Genomic DNA, 15,218 nt, shown 5'->3' with positions numbered 1-15,218 from the left:
ATACTCTGTGCTGCTGAAAAATACTTTTCCTCTAGTTCTTTGCTGCCCTGCTGTCATTTTGGACAGGTCACTATCTTCAGTAAGGTCATCGCAGTCCTCTCCTGAAATACTCTGTGCTCATTCCACAGTGTAGGGCCCTATTCCACGGGACGATTATCGTTCGCATAATCATTAACGATAAACAATCCAAACGACCGCTATTACGAAAGTCCTGAAATCGTTCACCCATTTACATGAAACAATAATCGTTGCTTATGATCGTTCTTGCGGTCGTCTTGTTGTCGCTATTGCGTTCGTCACTACTGCAAACTACCGAACGACTTCTTATTCAATGCGAACGATTAGCGAACGAGCAACGATAAAAAGAGGTCCAGGTCTTAAACTACCAACGATTTCTCGTTCGGTCGTTAGTCGTTAACTGCTATTCAAACGAACGATTAGATTCAAACGATTTAACGATAATCTGAACGATAATCAGCCGGTGGAATAGGGCCCTAACTCAGTGAGTCACCTTCCATTGCCTCCAACTAGATCATCACATTCCTGGAAAATAAACCTGCTTATTCTGCTATGTAGTACATTCAGCACATTTCCCTCATGTGGGTTATTATATGTGCTATTATTTTACATCTCCAGCTGTGGATCCATCCGTTCAGTGATATCCCTATAACATATGGTGGAGGCAGTCTCCTGTATTGTTCCTGGTGCAAGGCCCCGGATTCTCTTCCTGCTTCTGACTTGTGATGTCCACCGAGACCCATTAACTTGCCATTTTTGAGGACAGAAATTACCCGTGTAATGTCCAGTTCTTCCTGGTCATTGGTGTCCATTCAGGCGAATCTCCTCTATGACCTCCATATACAGAGGAGACACAGAGGAATTAGTCTTCCTGTTACTGCAAGATACCTTCTCTGCTCCATTTATAATACCCCGACACTTGTGTATAGTAAATCGCTGACTTGCACCATATATTTATTTGACATATATGTTTTTTTTCTAGCTTCCAAGAGAGATTGCATAGAGCGTTTTGGAGCACAAACTCTCCAGCGGATCACCAAGGATGATGACGTTATATGTGCCACAGAGTATTCCCGCATTGTGCCGTTGGAGAATGGAGAGGTAGGTCCTTCACTGACCTCACCTTTAGACCCCCACATTCGCTGACTTGTCTCTTATTGTGCTTTCTGTTCTTGTGGTTCTAGATCGTAGTTCCCCTGGTGACCAAGCGTCCAGGAGCCATGAACTTCTCCTACTCCCCACTACTCAGGAACTTCACCAAAGCAACTAACATTCGCCTAAGGTTCCTAAGGACTAACACCCTACTGGGGCACCTTATGGGCAAAGCACAGGGGGACCCCACTGTAACCAGAAGGGTAAGTGGCAAGTCTGAGAGAGAGACTAAGAAACCACATGGGAGCCTTGTTATGTAGGCGACAGATAAGTACAAACACCAGATCCTATAAGCTTTTGAAGATCATCTTAAAGGGTCACTCTGCTTTGGACAATCCCTACTCCCTATCGTGTGAAAGAGAAGGTACAACAGCATCCACACAGGAATAATTCTTCCAACTTTATTGGAGCATCCAAGTAAAAATAGCGACGTTTCGACTCACACAGGGCTCCTACGTGAGTCGAAACATTGTTATTTTTAATTGGAATCTCTAATAAAGTTGGAAGAATTATTCCTGTGTGGATGCTGTTGGACCTTCTCTTTCACACGATTGTAAGTTGGCTATCTCTAGGATTGTGACCTCTCCAGCGTGCATCCCCCTACCTTCTCAAGCTTTGGGTCTATTGGTGCTGTTGGAAACACCTCCGTTTTCCAATCCCTACTCCCTAGTCATATGACACATAGATCAGTCACATCTGACATTGTATCTAACAAATGTGAATAAGGTCGCATTGCAACTTGCGATATAACACAGCAGTTGCTCAAAATCCACCCTTGATTTTTAGTTAAAAGTCGCACACCTGCTTGCGATTTCTTTACAATTAAGCAAATCTCAACTATATTAAAGTTGCTCAACAGCAAATCTTAGACAAGCCATGAGACATGTTTGTCTTGTCGCCCTAGTCTTAGGGTAAGTTCATATCGGCAAAATCAGCACCAGATTATGTATACTTCTATCTCTTATTGACTCCAATAGGGAATTTTTTAAAAATTTGGCCTTCAAAAAACAGCACAAAAAAAGAAGTGGCATAACACATTCAGAAGCCCACCTCCAAATTTATGGGAGGTTTAAACACACTGAAAAAGCCACTTCAATTCAGTACCAGAAATCTCATCGCAAATGGTGTGTTTTTTTAACAATATGGACATATCTTTATTTTTGTTCCCCTGCAGCGCCACCACAGGAGATATGAAGCATTACACGCTATCTATTGACATCAATGAGATGTCTGTGTAATGCAGGACAGGTCACATCGTCCAGAGTGACACTCTTTGTAACCACTTTGACTAAGAGAGGAGGACCCCTCCTCCATTAACTGAGACATTCTATAGAAATTCCACACTAAACAACCCCTTTAAGAGCCTAAACAGTCCTGTCATCCTTACTCAAATCGGCTCTATGTGGCAGTGCAAAATGCAGTCCTAATATTCAACCTTGTAATAATGTTTCTGGGATAGGGGGAGGGGAATAATCGGACAAAAACAGACATGATATGACATAGTGTTTCTTTTTAAACAGTACTTCTACAGCATCAAGGATATCAGCATCGGGGGGCGCTGTGTCTGCAACGGGCATGCTGAAGTATGTAATGCCAAGGACCCTACAAACCCTTACAGGTAAAGATGTGAAAAGAACTAGAGAGAAGCAGTCTATATGGACATGATACTTCCTACTTCCATGGTCTGTATAAGCATGCTCTGTCCATATAGTGAGCCCTATATGTCTGGAAACCATGCTGCTACATGCAAGCAGGCTGCCTGGAATCTGAGCCCATGATTTCAGCATACAAGGCTCACCATGGCTTATTGATTTGAAGTAAATATTTTGGACGTTCTTCTCTAAATTGTACATTTTCGGCCAATCCCTGGATCATTGTGTACATTGCCGGCTGTGTGTTCATTGAGTTACTATGTGCACCTTGACAGCTGACAGGAGCTCAGGCTGAGCTGATGGACGGGGGTCATCTGTGCATCAGCCCCTCTTGTCAGCAACATCTTCTTGCCTCTAGCAGCTTCCTTGACATGATCCAACAATGCCAGCCGGCTGCCGATCAGAGGCCCTGTTTTTACCTCTCAGAATCCCACATGACCCCCAGCAGCCATCTGGTATGATATTTATGACAGGTTTCTCTAAAAGAGACTATAGTAAGGTTCAGTCAGTCTCTTATTTCTGCTGGGGGGATTGTAGACCTCCTGGGAGGTGTAGGGGCCACTACTAGTAATTTATTGCATTGACAGATGTTGTCTGAGCCTTACAAATCTCTCTGGATATGATGGATGTATACTGCACAGTCTATTATGATGTGTGGTTGTAAAAAGCACTTGTTGTAACTTCACTGCATTCTTCATACTTTTCATTTTTCTACCACCAGTGCCCACAGCGTATGCTTATTAATGCCTGGTATCTACCTGCACTCATGACATCCCTTATTCTTCTTCATTCAATGATCTCCTTGCTTTATATGCTCCTACACAAATTTTCTTCCTCTTCATTTGTACCCAAAATGTCCTTGCCCTTCCTGCACATCCAATATTTGTTTGCCCTTCCTCTTTACCCAGAAATCTAATTGTCTTCTCCTTGAAAGTTTTCCCTGGCTTTCCTCTTTGTTCAAAAAATGTTTTTGCCCACCCTACTTATGCCATGTTTATACGAAAACGTATTTGTGCTTCCTTCATATCCCAAATTTTCTTAACCACCTTCTTTACCCAGAAATCTCCTTGCCTTTCATCTTCACTCCAAAATTATCTTAATTTTCACTTAATTTTCATTTTCTTGCTATTTCTTTGTACCTGTGATCTTCATATTGATGCTCCTCTGCTCTAGTGACTTTAACTTTGCCCTTGTTCCCCCTTTATTTACCTATCTGCCCTTATTCCCCTTCACGGACCATTACCTTGCCCTTCTTCCTTTTCAGTTATCATCAGCTTTTCTTCTTCATTCACTGTCACTTGGCTCTTTTTCCTCTTCAGTGACCATCACCTTCCTCTTCTTCACCTTTATTGACCATCACTTTGCCCTTTTTCCTCTTCAGTGACCATCACCTTGCCACCTTTCCCCTTTATTGACCACCAGTTTGCTCTTCTTCCTCTTCAGTGACAATCACTTTGCCCTTCTTTTTCTTCAGTGATCATCACCTTGCCACCTTTCCGCTTCAGTGACCATCACCTTGCCCTTTTTCCTCTTTAGTGACCATCACCTTGCCCTTTTTCCTCTTTAGTGACCATCACCTTGCCCTTTTTCCTTTTCAGTGACCATCACCTTGCCCTTTTTCCTCTTCAGTGACCATCACCTTGCCCTTTTTCCTCTTCAGTGACCATCACTTTGCCCTTCTTTTTCTTCAGTGATCATCACCTTGCCACCTTTCCGCTTCAGTGACCATCACCTTGCCCTTTTTCCTCTTTAGTGACCATCACCTTGCCCTTTTTCCTTTTCAGTGACCATCACCTTGCCCTTTTTCCTCTTCAGTGACCATCACCTTGCCCTTTTTCCTTTTCAGTGACCATCACCTTGCCCTTCTTCCTCTTCAGTGACAATCACTTTGCCCTTCTTTTTCTTCAGTGATCATCACCTTGCCACCTTTCCGCTTCAGTGACCATCACCTTGCCCTTTTTCCTCTTTAGTGACCATCACCTTGCCCTTTTTCCTTTTCAGTGACCATCACCTTGCCCTTTTTCCTCTTCAGTGACCATCACCTTGCCCTTTTTCCTCTTCAGTGACCATCACCTTGCTCTTCTTCCTCTTCAGTGACAATCACTTTGCCCTTCTTTTTCTTCAGTGATCATCACCTTTCCACCTTTCCGCTTCAGTGACCATCACCTTGCCCTTTTTCCTCTTCAGTGACCATCACTTTGCCCTTTTTCCTCTTCAGTGACCATCACCTTGCCCTTTTTCCTCTTCAGTGACCACCAGTTTGCTCTTCTTCCTCTTCAGTGACAATCACTTTGCCCTTCTTTTTCTTCAGTGATCATCACCTTGCCACCTTTCCGCTTCAGTGACCATCACCTTGCCCTTTTTCCTTTTCAGTGACCATCACCTTGCCCTTTTTCCTTTTCAGTAACCATCACCTTGCCCTTTTTCCTCTCCAGTGACCATCACCTTGCCCTTTTTCCTCTTCAGTGACCATCACCTTGCCCTTTTTCCTTTTCAGTGACCATCACCTTGCCCTTTTTCCTTTTCAGTGACCATCACCTTGCCCTTTTTCCTCTTCAGTGACCATCACCTTGCCCTTTTTCCTCTTCAGTGACCACCAGTTTGCTCTTCTTCCTCTTCAGTGACAATCACTTTGCCCTTCTTTTTCTTCAGTGATCATCACCTTGCCACCTTTCCGCTTCAGTGACCATCACCTTGCCCTTTTTCCTTTTCAGTGACCATCACCTTGCCCTTTTTCCTCTTCAGTGACCATCACTTTGCCCTTTTTCCTCTTCAGTGACCATCACTTTGCCCTTTTCCTCTTCCGTGACCATCACCTTCCCCTTTTCCTCTTCAGTGAACATCACCTTTCCCCTCTTCCCCTTTGTTGACCATCACCTTGCCCTTTTTCCTTTTCAGTGACCATCACCTTGCCCTTTTTCCTTTTCAGTGACCATCACCTTGCCCTTTTTCCTTTTCAGTGACCATCACCTTGTCCTTTTTTCTCTTCAGTGACCATCACCTTGCCCTTTTTCCTTTTCAGTGACCATCACCTTGCCCTTTTTCCTCTTCAGTGACCATCACCTTGCCCTTTTTCCTCTTCAGTGACCATCACCTTGCCCTTTTTCCTTTTCAGTGACCATCACCTTGTCCTTTTTCCTTTTCAGTGACCATCACCTTGTCCTTTTTCCTCTTCAGTGACCATCACCTTGCCCTTTTTCCTCTTCAGTGACCATCACTTTGCCCTTTTTCCTCTTCAGTGACCATCACCTTGTCCTTTTTCCTCTTCAGTGACCATCACCTTGCCCTTTTTCCTCTTCAGTGACCATCACTTTGCCCTTTTTCCTTTTCAGTAACCATCACCTTGCCCTTTTTCCTTTTCAGTGACCATCACCTTGCCCTTTTTCCTTTTCAGTGACCATCACCTTGCCCTTTTTCCTTTTCAGTGACCATCACCTTGCCCTTTTTCCTTTTCAGTGACCATCACCTTGCCCTTTTTCCTCTTTATTGACTTTCACCTTGCTCTTGGTTCCCGCTCTAATGATCTTCAGGTTGTCCTCTTTCTCCATCAGTGTTCTTGACCCTGTCCTTCTTATTCCTGTGATTTTCACTTTACTCGTCCTCTACTGTTACTCCTTCATGCACCCTTGTTCCTTTCCTGTTTTATTTTCCACTCCAATAATAAGTGTATCCCTGGGGCTGGATTCTTCTTGGAAGCTTGGAACCTCCACAAGCAGATCTTCTTCTTCTTTAAAACATTTCTCCTTTTCTTCTCTAAGGCTTCAGTGTGACTGTCAGCATAATACTTGTGGACCCTCTTGTGACTCCTGCTGTCCTGGCTACCACCAGCTACCCTGGAAACCAGCAACTATGGATAGTCCCAATGAATGCGAACGTAAGTGCTGCCCCCTCACTTTATCCTTTGTCAGAGTTTTCTGAAAAGATCTTCCAAGAATAATAAGTTATGTGGATTGAGCTGTCTCCTGAGGCGATACAGTCACATGGGTATTTTTTTTTATGGTTCGGATAACATCTGTTTCTAAACATTTTGTACATGACTTTATAGCCACGTCCATGTAAAACTGTCGTTCAGATTTTCTGAAGTAATTCCAGCAAGCCAAATGTGAGTTAATGTCTCCTTTCAGTTCACGATCTGTGCTTGCTATCATAGAACAGAATCGATTATTATTTACATTCCATAAAAATGCATTTCAGAAGTGGCTCCACATGTCTGTGGCCTAATACACTGTAACAAACCCTACACCTATGTGAGCAGCAGATTTTTTAGGCAGGTTTACTGCCTCTGGATGCAAACTATTCACTGACTGCAATCAGAGATCTTAAAAACATTGAGATTTGGGCTTACATAGTAGATCTACAGTATGTTGACCATATGTTGATAAGGTTGCCCAGACATTGTTGGTGCCATCCCCCAAAAGGTTAAACCAAATATTTCTTACCTTGCAGCTTGTAATTGTAATGGACATGCCTATGACTGCTACTATGATCCTGAGGTTGATAGAGCCCGGGCGAGCATGAACCGCCAGGGCCAGTACATAGGTGGAGGTGTCTGCCTGGACTGCCAGGTAAGGATGATATGTTAGAAATAGTGTCTGTATATGTTTGTAATAATTCTAGTATCATACATACATGAGATGCTTTCTTGCTGTGAACTTTTTTAGCACAATACCGATGGCGTCAATTGTGAGCGCTGCCGTTCCGGATACTACAAGTCACCAGATCATCAAACTGACTCACCATACACTTGTAAACGTAAGTACAGTTGTATAGCACACGTAATGCGCCCCCCCCCCCCCCCAGTGACTTGTCCATGACCCCAATGCAAAAACCCCAGATTATCAAATAGTATCACTTGAGCATTGCAAGTTGCCAAATGTCATTTATGGTTGAACGAAGCCCTGCTCTTTGCTCTGGCTAACAGAGGAGTCCCCTTCCCTCACTATCCAACTAACATCCCCCTTGACATCTGTATGTATTCCACAATTTCTTTCAAGTATGTCCCATGCTATAGAATTGTACAGCCAGACTGCTCACTATATATACATATAATACAGATCTATATTCAGCTTGGTGTCTCATTATGTTTCCTTGCAGGTTGTGTCTGTGACTCAGAGTTTATGAGTGGAACTTGTGAGGATCTTACAGGAAGGTGTTACTGCAAACCCAATTATACAGGCGAGGACTGCAGAGCCTGTGCAGAAGGATATATGGATTTCCCCCAGTGTTACCGTAAGTCCGTCTCTTAAAAGTGTCACACAGACATGTCAAAAGTTTTGAATGGTCTTTGTGTTCAGAATGGTAGAACAAGCCAGGAGAAGCACGTGGCTGTGTGCTTCACTCTCCAGCTTGCTGCTTTTTCCATTTCAGGTCTATCTCTCCCTATCTCAATGCAATCTTCTCCTCGTTGCAGGAGAAGGTCTCTATAGGCATAAAATGAAACTCAGCTAAGGGTCCATTTACACAGAAAGATTATCTGACAGATAAATCTGCCAAAGATTTGAAGCCAAAGCCAGGAATGGATTTGAAAAGAGGAGAAATCTCTGGCTTTCCTGTATGACCTGAACTCTGTTTTTAGTCTGTTCCTGGCTTTGGCTTCAAATCTTTGGCAGATAATCTGTCAGATAATCTTTCTTTGTAAATAGACCCTAATGATGCGTTTACACAGAGAGATTTATCCGACAGATTTTAAAAGCCAAAGCCAGGAATGGATTTGAAAATAGGAGAAATCTCAGTCTTTCCTTTATGACTTGTTCCCTGTTTATAGTCTATTCCTGGCTTTGGCTTCAAAAATCTGTCAGATAAATCTCTGTGTATAAACGCACCTTAAGCCAGGTGTGTATGTAAATTGTGGGACCAGGTAAAATAGTTGTAAGCTGAACGATCAAAGATTCATGGCTAGCTTAAAGTGGCAGTGGAACATGTCAAAATGTGTGACACTTTAAGCTAGCCATGTATTTTTAATGGCTTTTGGATAAAGGCCTTTTCAGCTGACAGCTATCTTTGCCAATCCCACCATAAACATACATATCTGGCTCAGCTGCACATGCCTGTGTTTTCAGTGAACAGAGGGTGGGGGTAAGCTCCTGTCAGACTCCTCTTTCCAAAAACTATGGCAGCATTCTTTGTGGCATGCTTTTAATACCATTGTGACCAGAGGGTGAAGTATAGTACTGTAGGCTACATTCACACGGCTATAGCCGGAGAAGTCTCCATTCACATCTCCGTAGCCATCTGCAATTGCACAGACCCATTCATTGGTGAGTGGTGATCGGTGCCACAATTACTAGGACCTGTCAGTATTATTTGCATCACGGATCACGACCCCATAACACCTACAAACGAGAACAGGGCCATTCAAATGAATAGGCAATTGCAGACAGAATATAGCCTCAGGCACGTCCGTATTTGTCAGTATTGTCACCCAAAACCTGGCGTGCAAATGTATACTACGTGTGAATGTTGGACATATATGTTAGGGAATACTCCTGCCATATTTCTATGTGATGTTAACAGTAGAGGCGTGCTTTGGGCACCCCTTAACCTCACAGTATGTATGCCTTTTAGAAGGCTTGTGTTTCAAAATATGTGTTGCCAAAAACTGTCTGGTCATCATGGTAGTTGTAGTAACAGCCTCAACAGCTGGGGAACTGCAGGTTGGGAACCAGTAGCAGGAAATATAATGTATCCAATGAACATCCAAAATAAGGGGCTTCACACCCAGCAGATGGATTAGACTCAAGATGTAGGGTGCAATACCTGATATACATCACCAGATGGCGCTGTGAGTCCTGTAAACTTCTAACTCTTCTCTGTCCCTTTCTCCTATCAGCTGTTCCAGATACATCTGATGACACCGGGGCACAGAAGCAGCCGGCAGGGGAGTTTATAAGTAAGAATTATATTTTAATTCTAATCCAGTGCTAACAAACAAAGATATTGTTTCCCTTTGACTAGTAAATGTCATGTCAGTATATAGTATACATTGCTGGATCTGCTGGAGCAAAAGTGAATGTATCTTGCAGCTTCCCTAGTGGTTAAAGCTTACAATGGGAAATTGCAGCAATATATCTGCTTGCTGTCAATAAAGTAAAGCATGATTTCCATTCAGAGGATAAGAAAACTATATCCATATCCAAGAGGAACACTAAGATGGGGCTTTCTGTAACTATTGTGTAGATACTGATATGTTTAAGATTCTGCTATGTGATAAAAGTTACTCTGCTGTTTGGAGTGTTACAGCTCATAGGATAGGTGGCCTCTAAATGTAAGTTTAGTTTGTTGCAGCATATCGACGTACAATCTTCTGTATACTCAATAAAGCTGACAGTGCAGATCTCTTGTCTGTCCTGAATAGGCTCATTGATAAATTGTTACAAACACTCTGCAATTCTTTGAGAGTAAACTTTTTGGAAGTTTCTTCCCCCGATTTATCCCCTGGCACCAACATAGGCCAGAGTAACCGTTGGTTGTATACTGGTAATGGCATAGGTATAACAATGAGTAACGGAGCGGTATCTTTCTCCCCCAGCCTGTGATTGTAATGTTGCTGGAACTGAAGGAAACGCGTGTCGCCGAGATGCATCCACCGGCACCTGTATCTGTAAATACAACTTCCAGGGAGAAGCTTGTGACACGTGTGCCCCTGGCTACTATGGTGCCACCTGCCAAGGTAAGTATTTTGATATAGTGCTGTTGTCTGTAGAAGTATACAGATGCTACAAAGCTGAGAAGTACCAGATCACTGCAGCTCCCCCGGTCTCCCCACTGCTGTCCCCTCCTAATTTCCTGTCTTTTCCATTATGTTTCTTCCTCCGGTCTTACTCCTGTGACCGATAGAGTGTCAGTGCTCCGGCCCTGGCGTGTACGATGGCAGCTGCGATAAGGACAGCGGACAGTGTCTGTGTAGGGGAGGCTTTGAGGGAACATTCTGTGACAGATGTGCTCCAGGCTATTTCAACTATCCCTTGTGTCAATGTGAGTCCGGTGTTTATCTGTTCTCAGCATTTTCTATGGAGAGTCTCAAGTGGTTTGGAGACCTCTAATGTCCTGTATCTACAGTGAGGTCAACGGCCAGGACACTATGCACTTCCTGCCTTTGCTTTACAATCACATTTATTAGAGTAATCCTGACTTTTTGTGTTTTGGGGTGCTGCAGAGAATGAGCACAGTCTTCGTGTAGCAAAACCTGAAGGGGTAAATGACAAGTCCCTGCAATTCTTATGTATCCCTGTGTCTGTTACTAGTGTGTGGGTGCAGCCCTGAAGGCACATTACCCGAAGGCTGTGACGAGAGGGGACGCTGCTACTGTAAGCCGGAATACGATGGTCCGAGGTGTGAGCAGTGCTCGGTGGGATATCACTCCTACCCCTACTGTCAAGGTATGAGAAGGATTTCTGACTCTCTTCTATTCCAGCAATTGCAGAGCTCTGCAGATAATCATGTACATATGCAGACACTGAACCAGGAGGAGGTGCTGAGGGTTGCAGGCTCAAAGAAGGGGAAGTCTATAGAGATGAGCGAACCTGGAGCATGCTCAAGTCCATCCAAACCCGAACTTTCGGCATTTGATTAGCGGTGGCTGCTGAAGTTGGATAAAGCCCTAACGCTATGTGGAAAACATGGATATAGTCATTGGCTGTATCCATGTTTTCCAGACAACCTTACAGCTTTATCCAAGTTCAGCAGCCCCAGCTAATCAAATGGTGAACGATCGGGTTCAGATGGACTTGAACCCGAACCCGGTTCGCTCATCTCTAGAAGTTTATGCTGCTTCATGGGAACTAGGGATGATCCAAATCTGAGCGTGTGGCATTTGATTTCCATTTGCACCGGAAATGCCACACTCTCCTGTTCAGATGGTCCTCAGAATGCTTGAGGTTTGCTCATCTCTAATAGGAACGAATCTATTTTTTGTGTAAGGCTGGGTTCATACTGCGTTTTCAGCATACGTTTAACGGATCCGTTAATTTTTTAAAGGAAAAAAAAATAGTGTCAGCAACGTTTTTGTGTCTGTCAAAAAAAAACAGATCCGTTTTGATCCGTTTTTTTTTTTTTTATAATGGAAGTCAATGGAAAAACGGATCAAAACGGATGCACACAAATGCATCCGTTTTTTGCTATCCATTTTTCATCCTTTTTTTTTGCAAAAAACGGATGAAAAAAACTGATTGCAAAAACGCAGTGTGAACCCAGCCTAAAATAGAGCTGGATACAGCCTTGTGAATGAGACCATTTTCAGTTGTGATATGGGGGAAATTATTAAAGATCAGCATTTTACATGACGTTGTCAAAAGGAGTCCGACTCCCGGTACCTTCATTGTTCAGCTTTTTATAAATGCCTTTTCAATGAGCATTCGCTGTTTTAGGAGAACCAGTGCAAGGAACTTCTGAATTCTTCTGTTCACCTGAGTGGGACAGTGCTGCAACGCTTTGAATTGCCGTTACTAATAACTATTACAAGGATGAGGACTATAAATATTAAAGAGGCAAGCGCCATCATCCTTAAACACAGCCGATCAGCAGGGAGTCCTGAAGTCGGACCCTGATGATCATATATTGATGGCCTGTCTGGAAAATATGACATTGAATTTTACAGGCCTTAAAGCATTACTGCCATTTAAACAAATAGTTTTTACATGTTTTACAAACATGTCGTGAGTTAATATCAGTTGGGGTCTTTTTGCTAAGACCTCCTATATTCATTATTGTTCAGGCACATTGCAAAAGATGGTCTTGATTATAAGGACAGACAGGGAGTGAAGAACCATAATAAATGGGGCTATAACTGAGTTATATCACTGATACCCCCACCACAATGTAGGGCATCAGCTAGGAGCTGCTGTAACTCGTGCCAATACTCTTAGCTTTATGCAAAAATGTGAGACTTTCTCATACCAGACCACTATAGTTTGATAAGTAACTCTTGTTGGGGGATAGAGGAGTTACCTATGTAACCAATTTCTAATTTTATTTAATTTCCTTCTTAGTTTGTTCATGTGATCATCGAGGGGCATTGGACAACAACTGCACCCCAACAGGACACTGCCGATGTCACCAGAGCTATACAGGACTCACGTGCAACCAGTGTGCCCCCGGATACTATGGATTCCCCGCCTGTACACGTGAGTAGTCATTACCCATGGCAGCAGCCTCATTACACATAGCACCGGTCTGAGCATGTGGTCTTCTATTGGAAAAAAGGGTGCATAACTTTTTTCTATGGTCTAAGGGCCACATTGTCATATTCCAATTCATGCCTCAAATGAACAGGAATTTCAATGAAAAAAATATGTTAGTCTTAATTTTTCCCCATAAAACTAATTATGCATCTGCTCTAAATTGTGATATTGGCTGATCGGACAGGTACCCTTTCAGCTGAATTATTGGTATAGATTTGGTGTTATAGAAATAATACATGAGTTCAGGCAGAGCATGATGGGATTGCTGCAGGTTGTTGACCCTTCTGTCTCTTCTTTATGCAGCTTGCCATTGCTCCAGAGAGGGCTCCCTCCACAGCATGTGTGACGCACAGAGCGGACAGTGCAGGTGTCGCCCTGGAGTCACTGGACCAAGATGTGATGCTTGTGCCAGTGGAACATATGGATTTCCAAACTGTGAAGGTAATAAAACATTAGGCAGGGGTGTCAATCTCAGGCCTTCCAACTGTTTCAGAACTACAATTCCCATCATGCCTGGACAACCAAATCCAAAGCTGTCTGGGCATGATAGGAATTGTGGTTTTGCAACAGCTGGTGGGGCGCAGTTTGGAGACCTATGCTCTAGAGCCAGAATATTCTGTGCTGTCTTTGTAACTAAGTAAGAGGAAATGTTCTTTATTTCTCTTTTAGTGGGACCCTGTAATCCGTCTGGATCTACTTCTATCAGCGTTGATCCTCCAGAGGTAAGTTTATTGTCAGAAGGGTCTCTTATGAGAGGCTGGTAGAGGCCATGCAGATGCTGTGAACCCAGCCATCAGCTATAGGGTATGGGGGAACCCCACCATCTAACTTCCCTGGTAAAATGAAGTGTTACATGGTTTGTGTTGTCCTCAAAGGGTCCTGTATGTCAGGCTAAGGTGTGCTGGGTCCATGGTCTGATACCCAGATAACTGCAGATATACAGCTCCACAAGCTTCTTTGATCGGTTTCTGGGTTACATCTGACAATGCAAGCATTACCGCCTCCAAAACCTAGAGCCCTGGTGTCATTTGACTTTATATGTACCTAAACAAGCAGTGTACTTTTACAACAATGAAATGGCTGCATTTTCAGAAACGTCACTGGATGGGAGAATGAATCTTTTTCTTCTTGGAAGAGGAGGTAATTGCACTTAAAGTGGCTGCTGTCCCTCTAATGAGATACTTCTCACTCTCCTGTACACATTGGGAATAGGAAGTGAAGGGCTCATTAGTTGGACTTGCTGAGAAGCTGAGACCATGCTGAGCTTGCATTAGTGTAGTGGTGACGTGTGGGTGAAGACATGAGGGGCAAAAATGGAGCCGGGTCCCGCAGCAGGGTCACAGCTGTTTTCCTGGAGCAAGCATTTGGAATGCACTCAGTCTCTGGCATCGAATGACAAGTGTCATTGAGCGGAGAAGGAGATCTCACGGGCAGAGTTGGTGATGAGTTGAGCTTTGCTGGCAGCTAAAGGGTTACCAGTCAGGCACTGGTCCTTTAAAGGTGCGGGGAGGGCAAAGCAGTGCCATGGGAGGAGTGCAGGGGCTTGAGAGTAGTGGCCGTCTCCTCTTATAATACTAGTATGCTCATTCCCCTATGGACTAGTATGTGGAGCCCCCTATGGATCTTTCATAGCCTTATTTTGTTCTCTCTTATCCTTCAGGGTTCCTGCGAGTGTAAGGATAATGTAGAGGGCACAGCCTGCGACAAGTGTAAGCCTTTATACTGGGACCTCTCATCTGAACACCCCGAAGGCTGCAAACGTAAGATGGCTATCCCCGTTGTAATGTATATGGCCGACCCTTGCTAATATATACCTGCAAATACTCAGACCACTTCTCTCTGCAGGATGTGAGTGCGGCTCCGGGACAATAAATGGAGTTGGAGAGTGCCGGCAGGTAGGAAGTCTTATTTGTTATACATACGGAGTCCTATTTACTGCCTTTTTTATTGAATGTACCCATCTATGTCTTATTTCTAGGATGGAATGTAAGTTCTGGTACAAAACCATATGCTAAAAGCTTCCATAGTGCTGTTCTAGGTAATGTGACCATAAGGTGGTGCTGTTCTGTTGCTCTGTAGGCGTAATATTATGTTATACCCACAGAGCAACGGAACTGCGCCACCTTGTGGTGACATCATCCAGTAAAACTCCATAGAACTACTTAAAATATAGAGTAAAATTTCTTAACAATGTAAATGGAAACCTTCACATGCTGAA

General features: G+C 43.5%; 1 protein-coding gene across 1 annotated transcript in view; it reads left to right on the top strand.

The window, feature by feature from the left end:
- Positions 1 to 15,218, top strand: part of LAMA5 (laminin subunit alpha 5) — a 90,361-nt gene that overhangs the window by 39,749 nt on the left and 35,394 nt on the right. Inside the window, exons 4-19 of the mRNA XM_069951472.1 lie at positions 1,001 to 1,119; positions 1,203 to 1,373; positions 2,691 to 2,788; positions 6,581 to 6,696; positions 7,269 to 7,387; positions 7,484 to 7,574; positions 7,917 to 8,051; positions 9,652 to 9,711; positions 10,351 to 10,491; positions 10,659 to 10,796; positions 11,066 to 11,200; positions 12,809 to 12,943; positions 13,304 to 13,441; positions 13,670 to 13,722; positions 14,661 to 14,760; positions 14,846 to 14,895. Coding sequence (XP_069807573.1) covers positions 1,001 to 1,119; positions 1,203 to 1,373; positions 2,691 to 2,788; positions 6,581 to 6,696; positions 7,269 to 7,387; positions 7,484 to 7,574; positions 7,917 to 8,051; positions 9,652 to 9,711; positions 10,351 to 10,491; positions 10,659 to 10,796; positions 11,066 to 11,200; positions 12,809 to 12,943; positions 13,304 to 13,441; positions 13,670 to 13,722; positions 14,661 to 14,760; positions 14,846 to 14,895 — 1,799 coding nt within the window. The remainder of the gene's footprint in view (positions 1 to 1,000; positions 1,120 to 1,202; positions 1,374 to 2,690; positions 2,789 to 6,580; positions 6,697 to 7,268; positions 7,388 to 7,483; positions 7,575 to 7,916; positions 8,052 to 9,651; positions 9,712 to 10,350; positions 10,492 to 10,658; positions 10,797 to 11,065; positions 11,201 to 12,808; positions 12,944 to 13,303; positions 13,442 to 13,669; positions 13,723 to 14,660; positions 14,761 to 14,845; positions 14,896 to 15,218) is intronic.

The sequence above is a fragment of the Dendropsophus ebraccatus genome, chromosome 14, assembly GCF_027789765.1.
Source record: "Dendropsophus ebraccatus isolate aDenEbr1 chromosome 14, aDenEbr1.pat, whole genome shotgun sequence".
Classification (NCBI taxonomy): domain Eukaryota; kingdom Metazoa; phylum Chordata; class Amphibia; order Anura; family Hylidae; genus Dendropsophus; species Dendropsophus ebraccatus.
The sequence above is the reverse complement of the archived record's forward strand: the minus strand, read 5'-3'. Positions and strand labels throughout refer to the sequence as shown.